Below are 27,662 nucleotides of genomic sequence, written 5' to 3'. Positions count from 1 at the left end.
TTTGTTTCCACTATTATTTATGTATTTTTTGAGTTATTGATGCAAATAGCCTGATAAACTCCAATGGCCCCCGCTTCAAAAACTAAACCAGGTACACTAAGACATAGATTTGTACCTGCAATGAAGGTACCATGATGATCCGTGAGAGCCATACTAATGGAGAAGGTTGTCTTGCCGGGAAACATAAAAGCATCTCTATTTGTCTTAAAAACACCTTCCTCGAGAGACAACCATTTACTAGCATATTTGTTATTACCCTATCGAGTATACTAACTAGCCCTAATCTCCGCTCTTCTTGCTTCCTTTCACTCAGCAATAACATTGAAGTTTCCTTCCATAGCAATAACAGGACAAATGGTTTTATTTTCCCGGACTTTCTTATTCCTCCAAAACCAAATTCCTCACAGTACAATGCAGATCATGAGGTTCTCTTATGGTGAAACTTCTCCAAGTTTGTTCAGCAATCAATTTGGGACATACTGTACTCTACCTCCCTCGTATCATAATGTAGGCGCACACACATGATTACAATATTGATTAGCAAATTCACGGTCAAAAAATTTATGTAATAAATGCTCAACATCATTAGGATAAATTATAGGAAGAGCTACTCCTTTAGGCTTAAGCCATTTATGCACTGGAACATTATTATGACAGAAACGCCACATAAATATCTTCATTTCATGAGAAATTGCCAACCTCCACACTTTACCCCAGCCTTGATTTCACGAGTAACGATACCATTCTTTTACAGTACAAGAAGTTACATATGTGATTATTTGGTTGCAAACCATATTTTAATAAAAATGAAAAAAAAAATGAAAAAATTGCAAACAAATTTTGAAAAAGTAGTATTTTTGGTAATTTTTTATTTTTTATTAGTATTAATTTTGATTAGCTTAGTTTGATTATTTTATTTTATCGGAACTTAGTTTATTCATTATATTTTTATTAAAATTATTTATTTTAAATAATAATACATACATAATTTATAACTTACATACTGAATAAGTTAATGGTGAATATATAATAATCATTAGTAAGTTGATCAAATTTTTTATTATTATAAATTTTGATTTATTTAGCTTATCTTGTGTTACTCGTGAATTTTTATGTTTTTGTAAATTTCAATTCATTAAGTTTTAAAAACGTATGTGTAAAAAATTTTGTAAAAAAATTAATCGTGTTTCATATTTTTATTAGTAGGTTGGTGATATATTTTTTTATTTTTATAAATTTTGATTTATTTAATTTATCTTGTGTTATTCATGAAGTTTTATATATTTGTAGATTTTAATTCATTATGTTAAAATCTTGTGCATTAATTTTTTTGTAAATAATTAATATGTTATACATTTTTTCAATTTTGTAACTAAATATGGACTCCTTTTCTAGAATAGGAATGAAGTTGTTTTGTTAGATGTTTGTTGTTGGTATTTTCTTTACCTTTTTTTGACAATTTTGGATTATTTATCACTATTAAAAAATTAAACTTGGAAAACACAGCTTCAATAGTGTTTATTCTATTGCTATAGAAGATAGGTACTTACATAGCGTTTTTAAAATAACTGCTATAAAATAGGTTATAATAACTGTTCTCTATAGATTATCTTTAATATGGGATGATGGCAAAAAATACCACATTTTTTGTAATTGTTGACCAAAATACCAAATTTGAGAAATGCCGCCCAAAATGCTAACGAAATACGCTTTCTTATTGGGTATTTAAAATACGTAATCTCAGACCGGGTATTTAACATAATCTTTTATTTTTTTAAAGTTGAAATACGCTTTCTAATTCTGGGTATATGAAATACGCTTTCTTAGAATTGGGTATATGCCCGAATATCCATTCTCATACTGGGTACTTCAACCAATTTTTTTTTTGAATTTTTTTTGAAAAATGTTATATAAGAAAATAGGAAAATAAAAATTTTTCAAATACCCAATTTGGGAATGGGTATTTGATTGGTAAAAATGGCCAAAATATTGAAAATATGTATTATTATCACTTAGTCTAAAAAAGTGTTATTTTTATCATTTGTTTATCTAATATGATATTTATGTATTACTTTTGTATATAGTTTTTTGATCACATTATTCAACTTGCTTAATCATGGAGTTATTTATATTGTGACGCTAATATTTCAAGATATATATAAGCAGATTAAATTATATTTTTACCCTGATAACCATACCATCTAAACTCCTTTAAACTAATTATATATATGACATAATTTTAGTCATCTCTATGACCTGTTAGTGAAAACTACTATAATAATGTTATAAATTTTTAAAATTCATAAATAACATATAAATTATATTCGTAAAATATAGTATTCATTTATTAATATTAGGAATCGGTTCGGTTCAATTTTATCGGTTCGATTGGAACGTATAACCGGAACCGAGCCATTTAAACCGATTCATTTTTTTATTGTTCAGTTTCGATTTCATATCGGTTTTATTCGGATCAGTTATATCCATTTTTTCACGATTTCGGTTTTAATTCGGTTTTTTGCTCGGCTCTAACCTCACTCGTATTTTTCAATATTAATAATTGAATATTTTTAAATACTAAAAAGTATTTACAATAAGTTACATCATTAATTATTTTAAAAAGAAAAAGAAAAAATATAATATTCATTTCCTAAACCAAACCAAACCAAACCAAACGTACCCAGTATATCCCGCAAAAGAAGGGTATGAGAAGGGTATGATGTACACAACCTTCCCTCATTTAAAAGAATGAAGATGTTGTTTCCCGAAAGACCCTCGACTTTAGTGTGAACATATGTAAATATGTAATATAACTATAAAAAAATACAATACAGAATAACGAATAATGACTGTTTGTAGTCATTTTTATCCCACATAAAACACTTTCGATATCTTCAACTCAATCTTACTTAAGAACACTCGTAAAACTTTTGCTTTATAAATCAAATGATTTCCTGTTCAAAAAAAGTCAAAAACAAGACATCCGATCTACCAAAAAATGATTTGTGCCAATAATATATGAAATCCAGAATACACTAATAATAAAATTAAGCATATTAATAGAATGAAAACAAATGAATAAACTGACACGGTATACTACTAACATCTCAAAATACAAGATCTATCTATCCCACAAGTCAATCAACCCCTCTAATTTGACGCCTCCAAGTCCTTTTATCTAATACCATATATCCCTGAACGTTTAAAAAATGCAAATTTAGTGAAAGTAGGTTAGCCCAAGTTCTTCTCGGTCTTTCTTTCCTTCTCGCACCCGGCAACACTAAACCTTCAACTCTCCGCACTGGGGCCAATATACGTCTCCCCCGTACATGTCCAAACTACCGCAGTCTACCTTCACTTACCTTTTTTTTATCATAATTATAGATGTAACTCGTAATTGCCTTCTGAAAAAACCAGTCAGCAATCTATCTAACAAGGTACGACCACAAATTCAACGCCACATCCTCATTTCTGCTACCTCTGGTCTTTGTTTTTGGACCTTCTTTACCGTCCAATATTATGCCCCATACAACAAAACTGGTCTAATTGTCATTCGATTAAATCTTTCTTTTATTTTAAAAGAATTTTTTAATCACACAATACTCCTGAAACAGTGCTCCATTTTAATTATCCAAATTAAATATGATAAATAACATCTATCTTACCATCTTTATAAATCATAAATCCCAAATACTTAAACTTTTTTTTGGAACTAATAAATACTCCACAATTCTAACATCAACCCCTCGTTCCCGGCGTCCCTTGTCCATTTTTCTAATTATACTTAATTAAATTAAAATAAATTTCCATATAGTAAATTAAGCACAGTACTGTACCCATTTTTTGTTGTCGATACCTCCAAAACACAGGCGTAAATTACATCATCACGGATCGAAATGGATGTAGACGAAGATGATTTTGTCTTCTTCGGCACGCCAATCGAGAGAGAAGACGACGTCTCTACCACTCGCAAGAAAAAAGCTGTTGCCGAAGCTTCTGGTCAGTTACGAACCCTAGTTCCCTGGAAACAAGAGGTATATTTACAATTTTACGCTAATTTATGCTAATTACTGTATTTATTTACTTATAATAGCTAAATATATGCACAATTTGTGTTAATTAGTGTTTTGGTGTACAGTATCGTGTCGATTTTATTAGTTCATATATTTTTTATGTACAGTTTGTGTTATGTGTTGATTAGAGTTTCGATGTAGTTACTAGTGACTGTTATGTTGAGGATTGTGTTCATTTACTATGCGGATGTTGTTATTAGGTTAGAGATGAAGAAGGTAGGAGAAGGTTTCACGGTGCGTTTAGCGGCGGATTTTCTGCTGGTTATTATAATACTGTGGGATCTAAAGAAGGTAATGCCATGTTTTGTTTTAAATTGTTTGGTTTTGGGAGGGTTTGGTGTATGCTGACTATGTTGTGTTTAATTGTGTAGGATGGACCCCGCAGACGTTTACATCGTCGAGGAAGAATAGAGCTGAAATTAAAAAGCAGAGTATCCTCAGCTTCTTGGATGAAGATGAGAAGGCTGTATGTTCTATCATGTTGTTTTGTTCTTGTATTTATGAATTTATGTATGTAGTGGAGAATCACGCTGTGGTTATATTAACATAAGGTGAATGAATTGAAGTATAAGATTATTATTTGCTTGTTTTCTCTACCTGCCAGGATTATGATTAAAAATACATAGATTCCTTTGTGGTTTGATAAAACTGTAGATAAACTATGTGGACTTTTAAGAAGTTATTATACTTTTAAGAAAAATAAAAGTAGAAGAGGTTCTTATAGTCCTCATAGCCGTGAGTATCATTTTCTGTGCTGATTGCCTACTCTTTACACTGCCATTTTAATTTTGGGTTTCAGTGTACCCTTTAATTAGTCTATTTCTTTTTATAATATAGATACATTCCGACTGTTTTGAATCAGGCCGCCTGTTAATTTTACCAGTCGATGTCAATACAATCTGCTATACTTAAATACATTCTGCTACTACACGATAAGTATAACAGGTTGTAGAAAAGTAAATAAATCTCTTTTTAAATTTGGAATCTATCTTCAATATTTTATGGAACTAATGGTGATGTTTGCTACTTATTTTGGGGTTAGCATAAAGCATAGACCTAACTGCTACTGGGTCCTGAAGATAGCACAACCCTAATCGGACCCACTTCCAACTCTGTCATGGTTCTCAGTTTTACAACCTTCTCATTAAGTTATAGATTTAAGCTTTTTGCAAATTGACTGGGGCATTCTTCAGATCTCACTTGTTGAAAACTGGAACCCTATACGGGTTCATAACAATAAAGGAGATGCAATCATCAGAATCCTTTTCAAATGATGATTTCTAATTCTGTTTATCAATTGTTTTACATATAAACTAGCTGTTCGCTTGTGCGTTCGCTCAGTGCTTATAATTTAGTGTCCCAGTACAATTAGGTTTCTTTTTGACATCATAATTTTCTCAGAGATTCATTAACTGACATTAATAACTAATATTATAGAATACTAATTTTGAAATGTACGTTTCCTTTTAAGAATGTTGGGAACAAAGAAGCTAAATTTTCCTTTGCAAGATGTTTTTTTCTTGCTAAATATTTGAAAAAGAATGAATATAATTAAGGAAATTCATTAAGTTTTTTTGTCAAATGACTAAAAAATAAAGTACTGATAAATTATAAATGTTGTCCGTATATATATCGTATGGTAGTCAATGAGTCTTGGTATGTCTTTTTATCGTTAATATATATAGGGAAAAAGGCTGTGCTGACACCAATCGATTTTCTTGCTGTCTACTTTTAGGAATTAGATGGTGAATCCTTGGGAACATCCAGTCAGTTTGACACATTTGGTTCTACAGCCGCTGAAATTGCCCGTAAACAAGCTGAGAAGGAACAACAACAAAGGTCAAAACAATTGCTTATTATTATAATTGTTTTATCAAGTGTATGTGCTTTAAGAGGATATTCACTGCTTATGTTTTTGTGCTTGTTACCATCTATTCCTTCTTTCTGTTGAATTTAATTCTGTTTCTTTTCCGTATTCCTGGATTTAAGTTTTCTGTATCAAACTTGTTGCCTGTGTAATTCAGACCATCGGCTATACCTGGACCTGCACCTGATGAAATAGTGCTTCCAGCATCAGATTCTATTGGTTTGTTTGATTTTTTCTGCACTATATTTCTTTGTAGCTTTAGTTCTACCTGATATATAATATCGCATGCTTGTATTTGTCAGGTGTAAGCCTACTGCTAAAAATGGGATGGAGGCGGGGTCGCTCCATAAAGGATTCACGTCCTGGTTCACTGTATGGTATGCTATATCTGTACATTTTATAACAAACATGCTAGAGTTACTGTCCTCTACACATTAATTGGAAAATACATGATTTTCATTGTTTGATATATGTACTTATATATCGATCATGTCCTCACCTAGCTTTCCTGTTTCAAGTGCAACCGAAACTATTTGCCAAGTTCTATGGTATTATATTATATATGTTTGACATGTTATAAAATTTGTTTTCAGTGGCCTAACCGCCTAAGTTTGTCATTTATATAGTTTTCACTTATCAGCAGTGAACTAAGGATTTCCTTAGGAGGTTTTGGGGAGAGATTGGTTTTCACCGATTTTCCAAGAGAAGAACGAATAATATGGTAGCTTTGAGAGAAGTATCAAGTTTAAACCCTCCTACTTCGAGTATTCTAGTAGAAAATTTGTATGGACACCAAGGATGAATATTGCTCCAATATGGAATACTAGTGATACACTCTTCAACGCTGAATAATTGAATTTTGAGTGAGGCGGATATTAAAGAAGCAATGCATGTAAATAATTTTTTTTATAAAATTTAACTTAATAAGCAAAAATTGCTTTTATACACGCAAACTATGTAATTATATAAATATTCTCATTTTGTTATCAAATACAAATAGGTAATATCGCATTCTATATATTAGCTCAAGTTTCCAATTAAAAAATTGTATTTTACAATTTTACTTGTGGTTCAGGTTTTTTTTTCCTTCATTTTTTGACCATTTAATCCCACCTAAACCCGCCTAGCTCCTCCTAGACTCAATTAATCACGGATTTTTGCGAAAAACATATTTTGCCAATTTTTGTAGAAGTTAGAAATCTTTGCTCTGGCTATCGTCAAAGCGCCGACCTAGACCAATTTTAGAATATATCCATTTAACTTCTAACACCCCAATGTTCATGTTGTGTTTGGTTGAGGAGAAATGGAATGGAATGGATGATAATAATGGGAAACTGTTAACTTTGGAGTAAATTTTTTTAAAAACAAATGAGTGAAGAAAATTTTCTATAATGAATTTTGGGTAGAAAATGGGTTTTATGGGGAAATCATAATGGATCATTACTTCTTGAATTTGGCGGTTGGAAGTTTAATTTAGTTTGTTAGAAATGAAATGAAGGAATGAAACTTATGAACTTTTACCCTTTTTAATTGTTCAAAATCATCCCATTCCTTTCCCTTCTATTTCATTCACTCCAACTAAACACAGCAGAAGGTTTTAGGGCATTTATTCACTCCAACCAAAACACAACAAAAGGTTACAGGGCAGCTAGTAACTTAATATATCATTTATGAATTATTCCACAACACATTATTGCATGAAAGGAAAATGCCTTTGGTACCTCCTTCAAAATACCACAAGAATAGAATTTGAATAAAGTTCTATGTGAGTATATGGTGGCAAAATTTCATTTAAAGTATGAATTTCCTTTGGCATGCAGTCATTATCATTGAAGTAAAAAGACTTGTTACATAAAAGTCTAACTAGTGTCAATCAACAAAGTGGTATAGGATATAGTATGTATTACTCAGCAGTTATTATTAGGGCTGAGCAAGAATCCTCCAAACCGACCGAAACCGTCCAAACTGATTTTTTCGCTTTATTAATGGTTTGGTTTGGTAAACGGTTTGAAATTTTAAAAGCCGAATATTTTCGGTCCAGTTTCGGTTTTTACCTCCAAACCGATCAAAATAATTGAACCGAACTGAATATTTATATTAAAACATTAAAATGCATGTGTGAGTAATATATAATAATAATAATAATAATAATAATAATAATAAATTATAATCTACAATATATAGAAAAGATTATACATATAAAAGGATCAATATAAAGACTTTCTTAAAAATATTGAGATTTTAATTTTTATGCATATATTATGTTTTCATTTTTTTTAATTTTTATTAATAAAAATTATAAGTCACATTTTTATAATCTTATTCACTGGCTTTTTATTTGTCAAGTTCTTGTAATTTTATATCCTATTTAAAATACGATTAAAGTTAAAATATAGAATCTTAATATGATTCAAACTTTCGATTCTTATTTTTCAAGTTCAATTTAAAGTTTAATTTAGTTGTTGAATTTTTATTTTAATAAAAAACGGTTTAAACCAAAACCAAACCGAACATAACCGTTTTAAACGGATCAGGTCGGTTTGGTTTTTTTACTTAACAGTTTGGTTCGGATTGAAATTTAGGGAAACTAATAAATTGGGTTTGGTAAGGTTTGGACCCTTGAAACTGCCCAAACCGCCCGATGCTCACCCCTAATTATTCCAACTGAGCTTAATATTAATCTCTGATAAATTCTAATGCAGATGTTATTCAGGTTTCAGGGTATAGTTTTTCTTATAAATATAGTAATTAATGTTTAGCTTGCAACTTTTTATATGCTATTAATTTTGAAAGATATAATATCTAATTTCTCTAAGTTTAAATGTTAAGTGAGAAGGTAACACATCTTCGAAAATGATCCCAACTGCTCGACCCTGACAAGAAACCAGGGTTTCCGACACATATTTTCTGTGTGTGTTTTTATAGTATAGAATAGTAAACAAGTGAAGAAACAAAGAATTGCAACTAGAAATGCATGTAAAAGCAGTAGAGATTGATAGTCTTAGAGAGAGAAATACCCTAGAGAGAGGGGATTCAGGTATATAGAGAGAAGCAGATCGGTGGAAATAGTATTCCTTTTTATAAAAATGCTTAACCATAAAAAAAGGGGTTCATTTCTTAACAGCTGAAACTACAGCCATCAATTCTTTCTCATAGGTTGACATGGTTGTGCTTTAACCCCTAGGGCTTTACTAAAGTAGGCCAGTGGTCTGCCTTCTTGTGTCAGGCTCCAATTTGAGTATTGGAAGCATTCGATTCAACTGTAAATGCCTTCAGATTTGGTAATCTGAGCACAGGAGTGCTATCTAAGGCTTTCTTCAGATCCATAAAAGTTTGTGTTGCTACCTCGGTCCAATTGAAGGTGTCTTTTCGAAGGAGAGTTGTCAAAGGCTAGTAATAGTACCATAATTTTTTACAAACTTAATTTTAAGAAATCCCCTCAAAGGTTTCACCCTTTGAGGTACTACCCATAATAACATATCCTTAACCTTGTTTTCATCCACTTTGCCACCCTTCTTTTGAAATTACATGGCCCAGGGAAGCCACTTGATTTTGCAGGAACTCACTATTTGACATCTTAGCAGACAATTTATGACGCCTTATTACTTTAAACACCATCTCCAACTGCTTTCGATGTTCCTTTTCATCTTTGGAGTAATCAGAATATCATCAAAGAAGACTAGTGTGAATTTCCTGAGATATGGAACAAACACCTTGTTCATTAAACTCTGAAAGGTGGCTGGAGCATAAGTGAGGCCAAACGGCAACACAGTGAATTCTTTGTGGCCCAGATTACTTCTGAAAGCTGTTCTCTCAATATCCGTAGCTTTCATCCTCACTTCACGGTTTCCAACTCTTAAATCTTGCTTAGAAAATAGTTTGGCACCACTTAATATATCCAAAAACTCTTCAATGAGAGGTATAGGAAACTTATTCTTGATTGTCAAAGAATTCAGTTTCCTATAATCTATATACAATCTATACAGAAACTCCATGTACCATCTTTCTTCTTAACCAACAATAGGGGAGAACAAAAGGAGAACTACTTGAACATATAACACCAGAATTCAACTCCCCAAGATAAGCTTCTCAACTTCATTAATCTGAAATAAGTGTCTATAGGGCCTGATAAAGAATGGTTGTGACTCTTCCTTCAATTCTATGGAATGTTCGATTTCTCTATGTGGAGATAGTCCTTCTGGAGGTTGAAAGATATCTCCATACTCTTTCAACAACTACTGTAACAGCTGCTGTAACTGCTGATCCGTCTCACTTGAATCCACTAGCTGATTGCATACTGATGTTGGGAGAAGCATAAATGATATACATCAACCCATCTTGCCTCTGGCAATTTCTCTCAAATTCCGTAGCAGACATTTGTTGTAAACTCGGTTTCAGTGGCTGAGTATTCCCTTTTAAGGTCACCTTTTCCCCTTCTTGCTCAATCTGTAGCAGCAAAATTTGAAAATTAAAAGTTAATGGTCCCAAAGACCCCAGCCGGTCTACACCTAACACCAGATTATAGCTGCCCATAGGTAGAGTCCTGATAGTGGTTTAATAATTCTGATCTCCCACCTCTCAAGCAAAATTAGAACACCCATGCTTACGAACCAAATGGTTGCCATTAGCCACCAATGCTTGCATAGGATCCGTCCACTACCTCACATCTGAGTTTCAGTGCCGTCTTCTCATCCAAAAAACTATGAGTGCTTCCACCATCCACTAGTATAGAAAATTCCCTATTTCCCCTCTTTCCAGTCAAAGTGATGGTTCTGTTAGCTCCCTCAATAGCATGGACTGACACTTCTATTGAGGATTGTGAGTCCTGGACTTCTTTATTACCTTCAGCTGGTATCACCTTTGGCTTGATTTCTGTTGGTACAAAGTCTGATTCCTCCACTCTCATAAATTGTTAGTCATCTATCTTTGTTTTCTGAAAATTCTGTCCCTTATCACTTACTTATCCTTTATGATCTTTAGATGGCTACCTCTGGCCTGTGAGATATCTCTCCTTTACTCACAGCATTAATTTCCAGCACTCCCGTTTGTTTCCGACCAGCTTTCTTAGTCTGCAAAACTTTGTTGCCTTGAACACAGTATTGAGCCCTCTTGAAAGCTCCTTAAACCAGCTCCCTTTTGTTGCTGGATTTTTTGTAATAAAGTGCAAGATCAGTGCTCAAGTAGGCTTTGGACTTTTTGACAAATATCCATAGTAGGCTTTGGACTTGAGTTCATTTTTTACAACTATGCGTTGCTCTGGTATAGGATCTGGGTGCAGCTGGCAGGTTCTGTAAATATTGGATATTTGTTAGTTTAAAATAACTGAACTTATTGACTATGGTACGGTCAGCTGTCCATTCTTGGATATAAGGATTCTTGATTTAATTAACCATTGCCAGATCTCAGCTTGCCCCGATCCTTCTCACACTTTTTTCTCTTTCATGTCAGCTGAGTGTTCTTTTATAAACTTTTCCTTGATCTGCAAAGGGTTTGTTTCTGTATATAAGGAATAGGATTGGACAAAGATCGACACATCTTTTGTGATTTAGTGGACAATAAGTTTGAAGTCCATCCTCTTTCTGCAACTGCTGTCCACCTCTCTGAGATTGTTGTTCTGGTTTTTGAACTAAAGCATAATTTTCAGTTTCAGCTGCCTCGGGACAGGTATTAGGCAATCTGTTTTCCAATGCTATACAAATTTTCCCTCGGCATAAGGTGAGCAGTCGGGGGACAATCCACACATAAGCGAAAGAATCAGACGACCATAGTGCCACTGAGATGTTATCGTCCTAGTCATAAAGAATACCCTACCATATAGTGCCTCATGAGCAGTGATTTTCTTTACTGTAAATATATATAATTATTCTCAAAGATCTATTCCTGCTAGAGTTTGGGTGGTTTTTGTATTGAACAAGGTAATCTTACAGCGCGACAGTTTATAATCTTTGTTTTCTTGATGCAGATGTTCGACGGGAAGCTAGAAAAGCTTTTCTGGCTTTATCGTCTGAAGATGTCCAAGCACCAATTTCTGAATCAGAGCTTGTTAGAGGTGACCCTGAAAAGGTGTCGGAGATACCTACTGGTACTGACAATCAGCTTTTTGATAACACGCCGGTATGTCTCCCTTGTTAATTTTGATAACAGAATCATCCATTCTGTTTGCCTCTGTCTGACCTCTGAATTTTACCCAACAATTTTTTCGAAAAGCTAATTCCATGACTATGTTTAATGTGTAGAATGCAGCATATTAAATGGCTAGTCATGACTTCGTTTTATTTTATTTCCTTACATTGTCTTGGAAAATTGTTACTGAAAATATCTTGGAAGGTGCTACGAGGCAAAAGTCCTAAGGCCTAGGTTACCAGTTTACCTGTATTTTAAAATTCTTTAATATATCGAAATTTGAGTTAATATAGCGATATAATAAAAAGTATGACATGGGATTTAGTAATAAAGAAGGTTGTTGTAATCATCAAATGCAAACGGAATAAAGTTGAAGAACAGAAGAAATTAGAAACAAAGTCTCTTTATCAACAGAGTGATACAGAAATACATGTACATGGCGGAAAAATGGCAGGTCCTAGATAGATAATAAATTACATGAGAAAAAGATAGTGGGTGAAAATGAGAAAAGCAACTAGTTGAAGCAAATAGTAACAGAAGGAACTGGAAGAGGTTTGTGTCAGTGGTGTTGCAGAACTCTTTCCACTTTTCAGTCCTATGACCTAAAACCATTACAGCTATAGAACATCTTCCAACTTTTTAATACATGATTTTTATCCCTCCATGTAAATTGGGTGGGCTATGTTAAGTAAGTTCATTTCCAAATTTGTTTATTTTATCCCGTCATCATTTGCTCCATAAGCATATTCTTCTCTCAAGTACACATTCTATATAGAAGTTTCGTACTCTTTGATGTAGTTAGTCGGGAAAAAGGACAGAATTAGTGGGTGGGGGTAGGCCTTCATACGCCTTTATTTTTTAATAAATGTAAAAAATAATATTAATTATTTGGTTTCCTGAAAGCTAGTATGTCTCATACATCTGTCTTTAGTGTTCTGGAAACTTTCGCTCCTCCAAATCGTATTCCTATTCCCATCCCTGGTTGGGAGTTTAGTGTTCAACATCACGGATTTGACATAGTGGTTTGTATGATTGCTAACTGCTTTATATTTAGCTGTCATATATGCAGGACAAGTCAATGAAAGGGCTAAATCCCTATCATATAGGATATGTTGATGTGAGCTTGTTTGGAACCTTTGACGCAGATATAGGATTGATCTATGTACAACTTGCAGATTCATATGTGCATAGTTTTCTAAAGTGACATTGAAAAAGAAAAAAAAATGAATTTGACTATGTATTGCATGAATAAGCTCTATAGACAATCATATGTCTTTTCATGCATCTTTCCCTTAAATCATCTATGTCTAATTCTTAATTGATGGCCGTGAATCGTGATATCGGAAAGAAGAGCTAAATAGGTGAACTTATCACTCTTTGTCTCAGGTTTATGTGCTCAAACCAAAGCAGGATATGCATGGTTTAGGTTTTGATCCTTTTAAAAATGCTCCTGAATTTCGGGGTATGTAGTTCCTTGACAAAAGCCATTCAACTAGTGTTTTAAGTTGAAACTGCTAATGCTAACTACTGTGATTCCACTTTCAGAGAGAAAGCGAGCTCGTGTATCTGAAATTAAGGAGGTTGGACAAGGGAAATCTTTATCTACGAAAAATAGTCTATTTGGCTTTAAATGTGAAGTCCATTATCTCCTTACAGTTCTATGTACTTTTTCAATTTTATAGTTGAATTCCTTGTCAGTTACTCATAACCAGAACATGTCTAACTAGTTGGTCTAAACTCATCAGCAGAAAGAATTGCTCCTGGTTTTGGCATTGGAGCACTTGAAGAGCTTGATGCTGAAGATGAAGATGTGTATTCCTCAGGTGGGTATCTCCTTTTTGTAATCTGATTTTAACATTAGTACAACTCAGTTTTATCGATTATATGCATAATATGTCTATGTTTGAAATGAATTTTAAAATCCACCACTTTTCAAGGTAAGCAAGAGATGCTTCACACTTTCTTGTGAGCTTAGATAATAGATTTATAATTTAATGGATACCGATAAAGTAGGAGGGTTGTTTAACTGTAAGATGATGTTTTTGATTGTTCTAATGTGATGAATTGTTTGTGGAAATTACTTGCTTGGTAGATTCTATTTCCCTAGGTCAGGCGATTCTGTTGTCTATGAACACAATATACATAAAACTTTTGCAGACCTGCCATACAGCCCCTTGAATTTTAATACCTTGTCCGTAGGCTACAATTGTCTGTGTTATCTTCCCAGTGTTGTCTGCAATTAGCAGCAGAAACCAAAGCAATCTTGAGTTGCACCCATCTCAGGCTATAGTATTACCTTGTTTTTGTGTCAAGAAGATGCATTTAGCGTTATCTAATGATAAAATTTCTCTAGGTTACGACTTTGGAGGTTCCTATGTTCAAGAGATTGGAGAGCCCACCAGGTTGTTCCTGGAAGATAGCAAAAAGAAGGGTGAAAAGGAACATGGTGTTCTGCATGGTTTCAAAGTCGCATCTGTCACTGATTACCAAACAGAAAGGTAATTTGTTCTAGTGCTTAAATGTGTAGAGTTAAGTTCTATGGAGTTCCATATTTGTTTGGAGTCCGGAGTCCATATATGTTCTGCAAGTAAAATATTGCAGAACATATGATTTTATGAATCATGTTTTACAAACATCACTATTTTAATAAATATCTTGCAAATCCCATACATTAAGTAGAACATCACAAAATATATTGTTTAGCAAACCATGCAGAATATACATATTCACATTGCAGAAAATAGATGTTCTACTTGTAAAATATATGAGATTTGTATTAAAATAGTGATATTTATATAAAATACGATTCGCAAAATAATATCTTCTGCAATATTTTTCATAATATTTTAAGAGTAATTGGCACTTTGTAACCCATTTCTTTGGGCGTTTTTTCGATTCAGGTCTATATTTTGTTTTCTTATAAGTTTCACCTTTAACTTTAAATTTCGCTTTGTTTTGCACCCCTGGATCGTTTTTAACTTTTATATCAAGGGTAAAATCGGAAATTTCTGGTCTCCAAGAACAAATTGCCGGATCCGTCGATTTCTCAGTCCAAACCCACAAATAAATACATGAATCAATTGCAAATAACAAGCAAAAGCTACCTGTAATATCAAAATTCTTAAAAAAAGGCCCGGAAATCAAACCCCAATTCAAAGTAAGAACCCTAGAATCGAGTTTAATTTTTATTTTTTTTACTTCTTTTAGTGATTTGGAGCCCAGAATCTTTTAGGGTTTGATTGGAGTTTCGATTTGGTTACTAGAACTTGCGATTTTAGCTCAATAACATCTTCAAAATCGGTTTTTGATATTTGGAATTTGAAATTATTAGGTTATTATGTTACAACCTAAACTTGAATTTTTTCCCCGATTTTACCCCTGGTGAAACTAGCAATTTCTACAGAATTTTGTTCCGGGGGAACGAAACAAAGCGAAATTCAGAGTTAAAGGTGCAGGTTGTAAGGAAACATAATATAGATCTGAATTGAAAAAACGCCCAAAGAAATGGGTTACAAAGTGCCAATTACTCATATTTTAATTGCAGAACATATATGAACTCCAGGACTCCACAAAAAACAAGGACTCCTTAGAATTTTTTTCGTGCATATAAAAATATTAATGTTATATATATTTGAAAGCTACCTTTTATTGCACACACGCGCACGCACACACATACGCGCCCGCGCACACATACATACTTATATAAATTTGACAACTACCTTATTTAAGTTAAATTTAGTAGCCAAGAATCTTGTGCTTTATAATATATAAGTTTACCCGAACTTTTTAAAACAGTTTGAGAACTTAAGGATAAAGTAATTAAAGATATGCGACTGGTCTAGACATGGATAGTGCAATATACAACACATAAAGGAATAAATGTATGCTATATAAATGGCGGAGACGGGAAATCCTGGGAGAAGCCAAAATATGTATATATGCATATATATAGGCATTTTATCAAGTAGAAATGATCTTAAAATGAAAACTAAAAATATCTTTTAAAATTTACATTATCCCCCTAATTCACAACAACTTCCCCAATTTTACATTTTAGCCCTCGTGTAAGTAGGGACCCCACTGCAACGTCAGCGCCACGTAATTGCCGGAAAATTACCACAAAAATTACCATCAAAATGAAAAATCACCACCAAAAAATGAAAATCATCACCGGATAATTAAATTCACCACATAGGGCTACTACCACTACTACCACAGGAATCACCACATCCGGCTAGAACCAGCTACCACAACCACCAATGGAATCACCAGCCCGTGTTCGGCTACTATCACAACCACACCATAATTACTAAAATTTAAAAATAATCATTATAGAATCACCTAATAATTATCAGATTATATTAGATCACCAAATCCAAAAGCAAGGATAGTGATGAACTCGGGAGGCAGATAGTGATGAAGTCGGGAGGCGGCAGAGTTGTCAGAGGTGGAGTTGGTGAGTCGGTGGTGGAGGGAGGAGCAGCGGCGGCGTGGGCTGGTGCGTGGTGGTGGTGGGTGTTGGAGGTCAGTAGTTGGGAAGGGCAGAGGGGAAGGGTTGATTTAGATTTAGGCTCCGTTTGGGAGTACTGTTGAAAACTGTTGTGCTGTGAGAAAAAGTGTTGTCAGGAAAATTAGATGACTGTTTGGTAATTTTTTTTAATTTATGCATATTTTGAGATATAATATATAAAAATAATGTTTTGAGAAGGTTTGATGGTGAAATTGATAGCTACTTCTTGCAAAAGCTGAAAACAGCTTTTTTCAAAAGCATGGGAAGACATGCTTTTGCTAACAGCAGCTTTTAGACCAAACTATTCCACAAAGCCGCGCTTCACGGCGGCATTATAATTTTTTTTAAAAAAAATTAATTTTTATATATTTATTAGATCGTTAATATTAATTTTTAACCGTTAATACAATCTTATCTAATGAACCATATCCTGTTAAATACGATCCTTACTACCGATCCTCTCTAATAAACCATGACTTCATTAAACACGATCCTTCTTTTCCAGCACTATTGCCCTAAACCCGAAACTCCAACTTTAATATATATTAGGAATATTTTTGTAATAATTTTTTACTAATAAAAATTGAAGTCTACATTAAAATAAAATTTTTAATATAAATATATCAAATTATAATAGCTAGTACATTCTATTGTAGTGCGTTAAACACGTTTCGTACCGCTCTCATATGAAACCAAAATCAATAAAATGAGTATCCAGGTTTTGAATTTATAAGGGAGAAGAGTTAAAATAATTTTAATTTAATTTAATTACATGTCAATTCTATAAATTCGAACTCTTTTTCTCTATAAATGTAATTTATTAGTATAAATTTGAATCTTCTACTCTATAAATAGAAAAAGATTAATAACTCTCATAACATACTTACTGTTACACAGTTCCTCCGTTAACACTCAAGTTTCCATGTGGGGAAACACATTTTCATCTCAACGTCGCCCTAGTTTTAAATAAAAAAACTATTTGAAAGAAAATTGATGTGGTTCCAGATTTCATGTGACATTATTATATTATAGTTGAGTAATTAACACTATAAATTCACATTTATAATATCACAAATCCGAACTCATTTTCTTATAAATTAGTTTTTTTTTATAAATCTGAATCCCTCTCCTTCATAAATTAGAATAGCTATCCTACTTATAACATGTTAAAAGATAATTCGAGTCCCTCTTCTTTATAATTTATGACACATATTCTACTTACAACATGTTAAAAAATAATTCGAATTCCTCTCCCTTTATAAATTAGGATATCTTTTTTTTTAATAAATCTGAAACTCTCCCATTTACGATTAGTACATCTATTTTACTTCATTTGGGAACTTTCAATTATGTATTACAAACATATATCCGTCTTTAAATAGAACTTGTAGTTAAATGATTTTTTTATAAATTTGAAACATTCTGATCTATAAGTTGGTACACATATTCAACTTCCAAAAGAATTTTTAATTATACGTCTTACCTATAAATTCGAACACCCATTCTACTCGAATATGTTAAATGAGAGTATTATTTTATTTTAGTATTTAAAAATTCCGAAACTCTAAGAAAAGTAAAAATTTGATTGAGACAATCTTAGAGGCGCCACGTAACCTCTCTTTTTATAAATTACTGTATTTTTTTCTTTATAAATCTGAATCCCTCTACTTTATGAATTATGATAGTTATTCTACTTATAATATGTTAAAAGATAACTCGAAATCCTCTCCTTTATAATCTATAATGTAGAATTTCTATTTTAGTTACACCTTTTTTACTTTAAAAATAACTTTTAGTTATATAGATTTTTTTTATAAATTAGAACTCTTCCCCTCTATAAATTGGTACACATATCATACTTTCAATAGAATTTTTAATTGTATATCTTGTCAATAAATTCGAACTACTCTCCTTGACAGATTCGAACACCTATTCTACTTCTAATATATGTTATATGAGTGTATTTATTTATTTTTAGTATTTAATATTCCAAAACTCTAAGAAAATTAGAAAAAATCGATTGAGACGATCTTAGAGCCATCTAATAACCTCTCATTTTATAGATTATATTTTTTTTATAAATCCAAATCCCTCTCCTTATGAATTATAATAGTCATTCTACTTATAATATGTAAAAAAATAGTTTGAATCTCTCTCCTTTATAATCTATAATTCAGAATACGTATTTTTATTTACACCTCTCCAACTTTAAATATAATTTTTAGTTATATATGTTTGAACTTTTTTTCCTCTATAAATTGGTACACATATTCTATTTCCAATAGAACTTTTAATTACACATCTTGTTTATAAATTCTAACTATTCTCTTCTATATCTATTCAACTTCTAATATGTTAAAAGGGAGCATTACTTTATTTTTAAGTATTTGAAATTTTAAAACTAAGAAAATTGGAAAATATATTGAGATGATATTAGAGGGTTTAAAAATTAGAATACATTTGTTCTTTATAAAATCCAAACGAACTATTTTTTATAAATTAGAATAATTTTTCAACTTACAATATATGTTAAAAGATAATTTAGACTCTTCTCCTTTATAAATTAGAATATATTTTCTACCTATAACATGTTTTTAACATATTTTAATTATTAATATTTAAAATTTTAAAAAAGTAAAAAAAAAAAGATTAAAACGATCTTAGATGCCTCATCTAATTATCTAATTATTTTTTACGTTATTTTTAACTTAACATTACATAATAAACCTATGAGTGATTTTATACACAGCTAAAATAAGTTTCTAAATATTTATTAACTTTAGATCAAGACAAATTCATTGTTTTGATGAATTTCAATTGAAAGTTAAATCTTGGTGGCCCGATCTTTTTTTTTTCTTTTCTTGTAAGAAGCGATAAAACAAATACTAACAAAATTGATGTGTTCTAGAATTTTTTTCTATACTAAAGGCTCTGAAAGCTTAACAATAAATAATAGTAATAAATAAGAGGCTCGATAAAAGTCTTAAACTATTTTATTAAGCTGACTTGTACTCCTCCTTTTAATCTAATGAATTCCGCTTTTCAAAAAAAAAATCTTAAACTTTAATGTGTTTCTTCATTTCTTCATATTTACGAAATCATGATATATTTTTTCATTAATTTATTATTGTAACAGACATAAAAACAATTTTATCGCACAAATATTAATGGATATTATTCATAGTATGTACAAAATAAAGGTGTAGTAAAAGATTACAAAAATTTCAGTTTACTGCCATAAATGTTATTTAAAAAACATAATTAAATGTAAAATCTGTGCGAAATGATATATTCACCATTAGATTGATTGACATGTAAAGTCGTATGGTAAAATACTTCTATCCTGACATCGCTTATGACGTTCATCAGGCATCGTACTGATCACAACGAATAAAAGTGGTAAAATTCATAATAAAATACATAATGATCCTAAAAATTGGAATACGATAAATTATAAAGCAAAAGTATGCTATGCAGAATTGTATTTTAGTCTTGAAATATAAGAATAGCTTTCTTACGTATACTTCTGGCTCAGACAAATTTTTAATTAGGAATTGTTTAACCCTTTTTTTATTATAAGTAGTTTTATCTATTTATTTTCCTATTAATTCGAATTATTATTTCATATAAATTCGAACACCTATTTCACTTTTTTTTTTGGAAAAACCTATTCCACTTTAAATATGTTAAACAAATATAATTCACCTTTTAACAACTATTCTCCTTCATTAATTCAAACACCTATTCTACTTCTAATATGTTAAATGATATATTTTTTTATTTTTTAATATTAAAATTCTATTCTATTATACTATAAATAGAACTTTTAATTTTCGATAGTATTTTTGATTATATATGTTTGTATATAGTTTAAATAAATTCAATTTATTTTCCATATTCGCACTTTACTATAAATAAAATTTTTGATTATATATATTTTATATAAATTTGAATTCTTCTCCTCTGTATATTCGAACACTTCTCCTCTATAAATTCGAACATTTATTCTACTTCAAATAAAACTTTAAATTATATGTCTTTTCTATAACTTTGAACTATTCTTCCTCATTAATTTGAACATCTATTCTTCTTATAATATGTTAAATAATTTATTTTTTATTTTTCAATATTTAAAATTCTAAAACTCTTAAAAAATTAGAAAATAGATTGACACGATTTTAGAACGCCACCTAAACTTTCGTGTATCCTCTTTTACTAAATTTTCGTGAAAATTATTAGTAAATGAACCACTCGCAGAACTAATTAAACTAACCCAAAAGTTATGCCCATATTTAGAAAACTTAGTGTCAGTGCTTCATCAAAGCTCTGCAATACCTTAACGCAATGAACATGAACACCTAAATTTATTATAAAAATTTTATACATTTATAAGTATGGATGGTAAATCATAAAATGTAAAGAAAATTTATGTTACTTGAGAAGTCATGATTGACTAACCTCATCCATTAAACTTATAAGATAGCAATCTCCAAACTCAACTATAAGAATTTATTATCAATGTAAATGGATGTTTTACGATTGAAAAAACTAAGTAAATAAAATATATATATTTAAACAATTTCCACTCTCAATAATTTGTATAATACAAGTGTAGGTTACCGCATTAGAACATATTCTTTGTCTCGAGCTTCTTGGACTTGTCTCAATTTCTGTCTTTCTGCGAAAAAGATTATTTGATTTTTTACCTGAATACACTATGAAGAGCAATTTAAGACGGTAAAATCGAGTGATTAAATCAAACATAAACCACGTAATATACACGTTTATACATAAATAGCACACACATGCATCAATGCATTTAAACAAAATTTACGTTGAAAACTCAACGATGATTACTGACATACAAACTATAAACAAAAGTTAAGTAAATCAATAAGATTGGTTACTATCACTTGTATGGACATACCTTACGTTGAAAACTCAACAATGATTACTGACATGCAAACTATAAACAAAAATTAAGTAAATCAATAGGATTGGTTACTATCACTTGTATGGACATGCCTATAACATATACAGTCAATACTGATAATCTGTTAAACATAAACAAAAAATCATAAGATCACAAAAGAGAATTATGCACCTATAAAACCAAATCATGCATAAAGAAAAAGAATTATACAATACATATAGCTGAACCACGTGAAAACATGTACCCGCTGAAAAAAAAAGAGCAAAAGAAAAAAGATTGTATGCGGACAAACTTTTTAGATACAATTTCTTTTATATTTTAAATATGTAGGAAAAATACATGTCTCCTCCATAAATTCGAATTCTCGTATTCTACTTCAAACTTCAAATATGTAAATGATTCTTCTCTATAAATTCGGACACCTAATATACTTCTATACTTCTAATAGGTAAATGATATTTGTTTTAATATTTAAAATTCTAAAACTCTAAGAAAATTAGAAAAATAGATTCATACGATCTTAAAGCGCAACCTAACCTTCCGTGTATCCTACTTTTTATATATATATATATTGAAGCGGTTTTCCAGACAACAGCTTTTAGAATTTACCAAACACCTTTCTAACAGTTTTTCAACAAAAAGCTATTGTAGTTGTCTGCAACAGCAATATCAAACGGGGCCTTAGTTACGAAAATTGTAAATAATTACAAAAATACCATCAATTTCTAGTTTTCATTATTAGGGGCTTTCTAGTGGAGTAGCACTCTACATATATATATATCAATTTATATATATTAATTTATCAATTTATTTATTGTGTCTTTATTCTTAAAAGAATTCTAAATTTGGATTTTATTATAGAAGCAGCAAAGATATTCTTAGGCTTCTTAATCTTGCATGCTTTGAAGAAAGAATGATATTATTCAATCTTATTTTTCGGCTTTACTGCACCCAACAACAATTAAAATAATGCCAAGGTAACAAGATTTTACAGAATTTCACAAAGAATAGAATCTTAGAGGATTTCAGTAACATATTAAATTAATTATTTGCAGCTACTTTGAGAGGTTATTCACACTGATTATTACTAGTCAAGGCAGGATGCAGACCTGAAATTGTCATTTATTTCTTAGCTCATTTGATAGAATAATTAATATTTAATCAGATAATAATCATGTTCTGTATTTTCCGTTTCCAGATTCAATCCCCCAGAAATTCCCAAAGATTTTGTACCCCGTCATGTTTTCTCTGCCCCACTTGAGGATAACTACAAGCTTGCTGATTTACCTCCCCCTGAAGTGCCTCCTCCAGGAGATAAGGATTTGAAAGTGTTGATTGAAGGAGTTGCAACCCTGGTTTCCCGTTGCGGAAAACTATTTGAGGATCTTTCCCGTGAGAAGAACCAATCTAATCCCTTGTTTTCTTTCCTAAATGGAGGAGATGGCCATCAGTACTATTTTAGGAAGCTCTGGGAGGAGAACCAGAAGCGTAATGATCACAGTAAACAGCTGTTTGGTGGGAAGTTGTATCCAACTGAGCAGAAAATGACTGCAGAGAGTCGTGGGAAGATTTTAGGAGAGAAGCCCCTGGAAAAAAGCTCCAGGAACATAAGCTCACCTATCAGTTCTGGTGCCACGGTTAATCTTCAAGTCAATCTTTCTGATACATTCACCACTCCTGTATCATTTGTGAGTTGTTTTATCCTCTTTGTTTCAATAGCCACTCAATAGTTATATTAGTCTTGCCCAATCCAGCCTTCTTTGTATGGTTCTGGGTACACTCTGGGTTATAGCTTTTTCATACTATATGTGCCTGCAAAAAAGCATTTCCCAAATATGTACTTCAAGTTTTGCATTATAATATATAGGCCGAGCCCCAAGAGGTTGCAAAGCCTTTCCGTGACGATCCTCCAAAGCAGACAAGATTTGAGCAGTATCTGAAGGAAAAATATCGCGGCGGTCTCCGCTCTAAAGAATCGGGTGGATCTAGTTACATGTCTGAAGCAGATCGTGCACGTGAGAGATTGGAGTTCGAGGCTGCAGCTGTTGCAATAGAGAAAGGGAAGTGGGGAAATGAAATGAATCTCCCTGATCAGCAACTTGTGAACTTATCAGGGACTACAGGACTGCAGTTTACTTCTGGTGGTACAGAGGTATGTTTTCCACCGTCTTTATCTCATGTTTTACCTTTGCTGAAGTTGCCAATATTAGATCTAGTGTCTCTGCAGCAAGCTGGTGTTACGAAAGCTGAAGAAGAACTGATAACGAAGAAACTGTATCCAAAACGAGAGGAGTTTCAGTGGCGGCCTGCATCTATTCTGTGCAAGCGCTTTGATTTGATTGATCCTTACATGGGCAAGGTATTTAATTATGTATTTGATGGCCCTTTGATTGTTTAGGTTTCACAATACGCTTGAGCTCTTGTACAATGACTGCTCATGTAGCGTAGGAAGTCCCTTACATGGGAAGTACAAATACCCATGTAACGTGCGAAGTCACGAACCCACCCACTCCTAGGTAATCACACTTTCTGTATCAGACAAAATTAACCTACAAAATTAGAATTAGAGTCTAAATTATAATATAAAACTGACATGAATCTATAGCTCTTACTAATTTAAAATTAATCCACAAAGCATAACCTATAATAATTTATTATTTCCAACATATAAATAAATTTTAAAATTTTAGCCATCCTACAGTGCATCCCAATTCCTGACAAATCTTATCAGTTTTGATGTTATAAACATCGGTATGATTTAAATAGATTTGTTTGGTGAAATAATAAAATTTTTAAGTGTCTAATAGCCATTTTTTCCCTTTGTTCTAGTTCAGAACTAGAGTTAGATTTCATCATTAATTCTACTTGATTCTTATTTCACCTATAAACTTCAAGGCACTCCTATTATTAAAATTTGTTCTCTGTTGTTTTTATTATTTTATTCTTCATAATGAAGTAGATTTTATAGGTGTCCATTGTATTAATATTTACTTTCAAGCCATTTAATAATTGTGGGTGCTTAAGATTTCAGTCCTCACCAGTATTGGAATCTGCAATTAAACTATGATTATTTTACTGTAACTTTTTTGCAAGTTCAACTTTTAATTCATTTAAAATTTTAAAATGCACGCTTACAATTTATTAGAATACTAACAGAAATGCTTGTAAAAAAACTAACAAAAATGAAATTAAAACTCACATATTGTATCCTGACATAAAAAACTCACATATTATAATGTTAATATTTATGTTTGTTAAAGACTCTATACGGATTAAATAAATCTGAAAATAGACATGATCCTGCCAAGTCGATTTGTCTTTTTGGTTTTATAAACAGAAAATAAATAAAATAAACACCAAATTATTTGTAATTAATTAACAGTGAACTAACATATTTATAACTCAAAAAAGTAGTAATTGTGAAGGGCACAATATTTATTTAGAATATATTACATGGGAAGTATATGGTTAAACCGCCAAATCAGAGGAAATAAATAGCCAGGAAGTACAAAATCTTCTGTTGTCAGCCAAACATGTTCATGCCACTTCCCAGGAATTTTAATGGAAAGGGAGTACAACTCCCCATGGTAAGTTAGTGTCTATGTGCAACCAAACAAGCACCAAATTTTTTATGCACACAAATGGAATACCTGATTAGCTACGTATATATGGATCGAGTATGCCCTTTCGTAGTCATAGTTTAAATTTTTACCCGTTGCACACATCACCTAAAGTATATATCAGTTGGTGTCCATTATTTTTCATTGTGGCTTTAATGTGGAAACTGACATTTTTACGATACATAATTTTTGCAGCCACCTCCGGCACCAAGGACAAGGAGTAAGATGGATTCTCTCATTTTCATGCCAGATTTACTTAAAGATGCTAAACCAGAGGAAAATGCTGGAGCATCTCTATCCCAATCTAAAAATGAAAATAATAACGGAGCAGCCGATAGAGAAGATGAGGTTGAAGTGGAAGTTGAAAATGTCGAGAGGCCGGTCGATCTTTACAAGGTAATTTAACAATATGCATAGGATTCAATATTTTTAAATTGGTTCTCTTGCACTAATAGATGTGTCCATGTGTAGGGGTTTTACACCATGCATCATAAGTACCTCTTTCTATGAATATATGTAGGATCTCTTAAATTTATTGAGCATACATTATCTACTCTTAACGATCCGTACAGTCTGGTCATCTAATCTCTCATTGTTAAGTTCTCATGAGTAAACTGTACAAGTGGCACTAATTGTCAAAATTCAAACATTATTAAGTTCTCATGAGTAAACTGTACAAGTGGCACTAATTGTCAAAATTCAAACATGTGAACTTTGAGCGCATCGATCATCTTGGAATGTTCACTCGCGCATCAAAAAACTTCTAGTAAAGCGGTTTATCTATTATATTTATACATTCCTTGCCTTGTGCTCGAAGGAATCTTACAGTATTTACCAACCTGTTACAAAATTATTAGATAACATCTGCATTTGCATATGCGTTATTTTGCTTTTTGTTTTTTTTCCGAAGTAAAACTATTCATAAGATGTAGACAATCTACGATGACCACTTCATTCTACAAGCACTTTTTACATCAACCACAACTGAAAGGTTGGTATTTGAATATCTTTCTTGTGTAGGCTATATTTTCTGATGATTCAGATGATGAGATTGAGGATTCTGGTCTTGACAAAGTTGAGCATCAACAAAAGAATGCGGACGCTGCTAATACAACTTTAAGTCGTTTAATAGCAGGTGACTTTTTGGAATCATTGGGCAAAGAGTTAGGCCTAGAGGTTCCTCCTGAACTTTCAAAGTCAGAGCATAATTCCAAGGGGAAGGAAGCCATCAATATACACAGTAAAGATAGTGACAGTAGCATCTTATCATTTGATAGGAAGTCATCCATACCCTCAAGTGCCATTGACGATGGTTTTAAAACAGAGAAGGTTCGAAACGACAACATATATCATGCGGAGGTCAGTCATGATGATGCATCTCGTGGGGCCCTTGGAAACAGTACACAAGGAAGTGGCAGCCAAACAAGGGGGACTGGATTGTTTGAGAATGTTTCTGTCAGAAGTAGACTTGATGTTCCTCAAGAAACAAAAAAGGGAAATACGTCTACAGGCCAGCAAGATCGGAGCAGTGCTTCATCAGACGATGAAAGAACCAGAAGAAGCTCTAAAAGTCGTCGCCGTAAAAGTAGATATTCTGAAGGGGATACAACTGATTCGTCTGATGATTATGAAGATCGACATCGTTCGAGGTCCAGAGGGCGGAAAAATGATTCTTCTAGGGAAAAGAGTAGCAGTAGAAAACACTCTAAGCATCACAAGCATAGAAGTAGGAGATCTCCTAGCAGTTCTCATCACCGGTCTAGAAAAGATCACAGAGATTCCAAGAGAGAAAAGCGAAAGTGAGAAGACGGATTAAGAGGCTCTTGTTCGTAAAGCTTGGACAGGAAAGGTGGAATATCAAGTTTCAGTTTTGATATATTATTATATTGTTACTTAAAAGGGAATCGAATTTGGAAATGACATTATCAGGAAAAGGTTCAGAACCCTAGTTATGGAAAGATGGATATCCTATTGTTTTAGCTATGCAGCTTTAATATTGTACGATATTTGCAAGGAGCATATCCATTTGAAGAAATATGTTAATGCGCTTGCTACATTTGTGATCGTGGCCCATGCAACTTCATGTATCTGCCTGGAGTGCTAAGCTTGTGAAAATATTAAGTTACCGGCAAGTGGATATACGATGAGAAAAGTGCCAGAATACTTCTTACAACTATACTTGGCTTTTGTACTTGTGATGTGGGTATTGTTGTACTGTCTTGAGGATTAAGGGTTCCCACAATTGTTTTCAAATTTGGAGTCAAATAGTTAGTCATTTGGACGACACCGACACTGCAATTATAATTGTTCCCTATCATGTTGATTGGTATGCTAAGAAGGTAAAGTATTTCATTTCACTTTAATTTAGTCTCCCTTCACTTGACATCCTGCAAACTCAACCAAGGCAATGAGAATTTGTTTCTTGATTATAGGAATGAAAGGTCTAGCCAATATTGGCAATCATACTTTGTTTTGTATGAATGGAATATCATTTTATAATTCAATATGTATATGATACAATAAAGTGTTGTTTTTC

General features: G+C 32.2%; 1 protein-coding gene across 1 annotated transcript; it reads left to right on the top strand.

Annotated features, from left to right (window-relative positions):
• The first annotated feature begins 3,806 nt into the window (after positions 1 to 3,806).
• LOC141712135 (G patch domain-containing protein TGH) lies at positions 3,807 to 27,662 on the top strand. Its single transcript, XM_074514952.1, has 16 exons — positions 3,807 to 4,034; positions 4,274 to 4,364; positions 4,445 to 4,539; positions 5,809 to 5,912; positions 6,098 to 6,159; positions 6,243 to 6,317; positions 11,903 to 12,054; positions 13,450 to 13,525; positions 13,609 to 13,695; positions 13,809 to 13,886; positions 14,417 to 14,561; positions 22,705 to 23,194; positions 23,374 to 23,658; positions 23,734 to 23,865; positions 25,322 to 25,522; positions 26,147 to 27,662. Exons 1-16 carry the CDS (start codon positions 3,897 to 3,899, stop codon positions 26,927 to 26,929), a joined length of 2,994 nt encoding a protein of 997 aa, XP_074371053.1. The 5' UTR covers positions 3,807 to 3,896; the 3' UTR covers positions 26,930 to 27,662.

This window comes from Apium graveolens, chromosome 3, assembly GCF_009905375.1.
Source record: "Apium graveolens cultivar Ventura chromosome 3, ASM990537v1, whole genome shotgun sequence".
NCBI classification, from domain to species: Eukaryota; Viridiplantae; Streptophyta; class Magnoliopsida; order Apiales; family Apiaceae; genus Apium; species Apium graveolens.
Note: the sequence above shows the minus strand (reverse complement) of the source record. Positions and strands in the feature narration are given on the sequence as shown.

Excerpts from the sequence above, each read along its gene's own strand:
- LOC141712135 (XM_074514952.1), top strand. The coding sequence starts at position 3,897 with ATGGATGTAGACGAAGATGATTTTGTCTTCTTCGGCACGCCAATCGAG. Across the intron at positions 13,526-13,608 it reads AAATGCTCCTGAATTTCGGG|AGAGAAAGCGAGCTCGTGTA; the intron begins GTATGTAGTTCC and ends TTCCACTTTCAG. Across the intron at positions 23,195-23,373 it reads TCACCACTCCTGTATCATTT|GCCGAGCCCCAAGAGGTTGC; the intron begins GTGAGTTGTTTT and ends TATAATATATAG.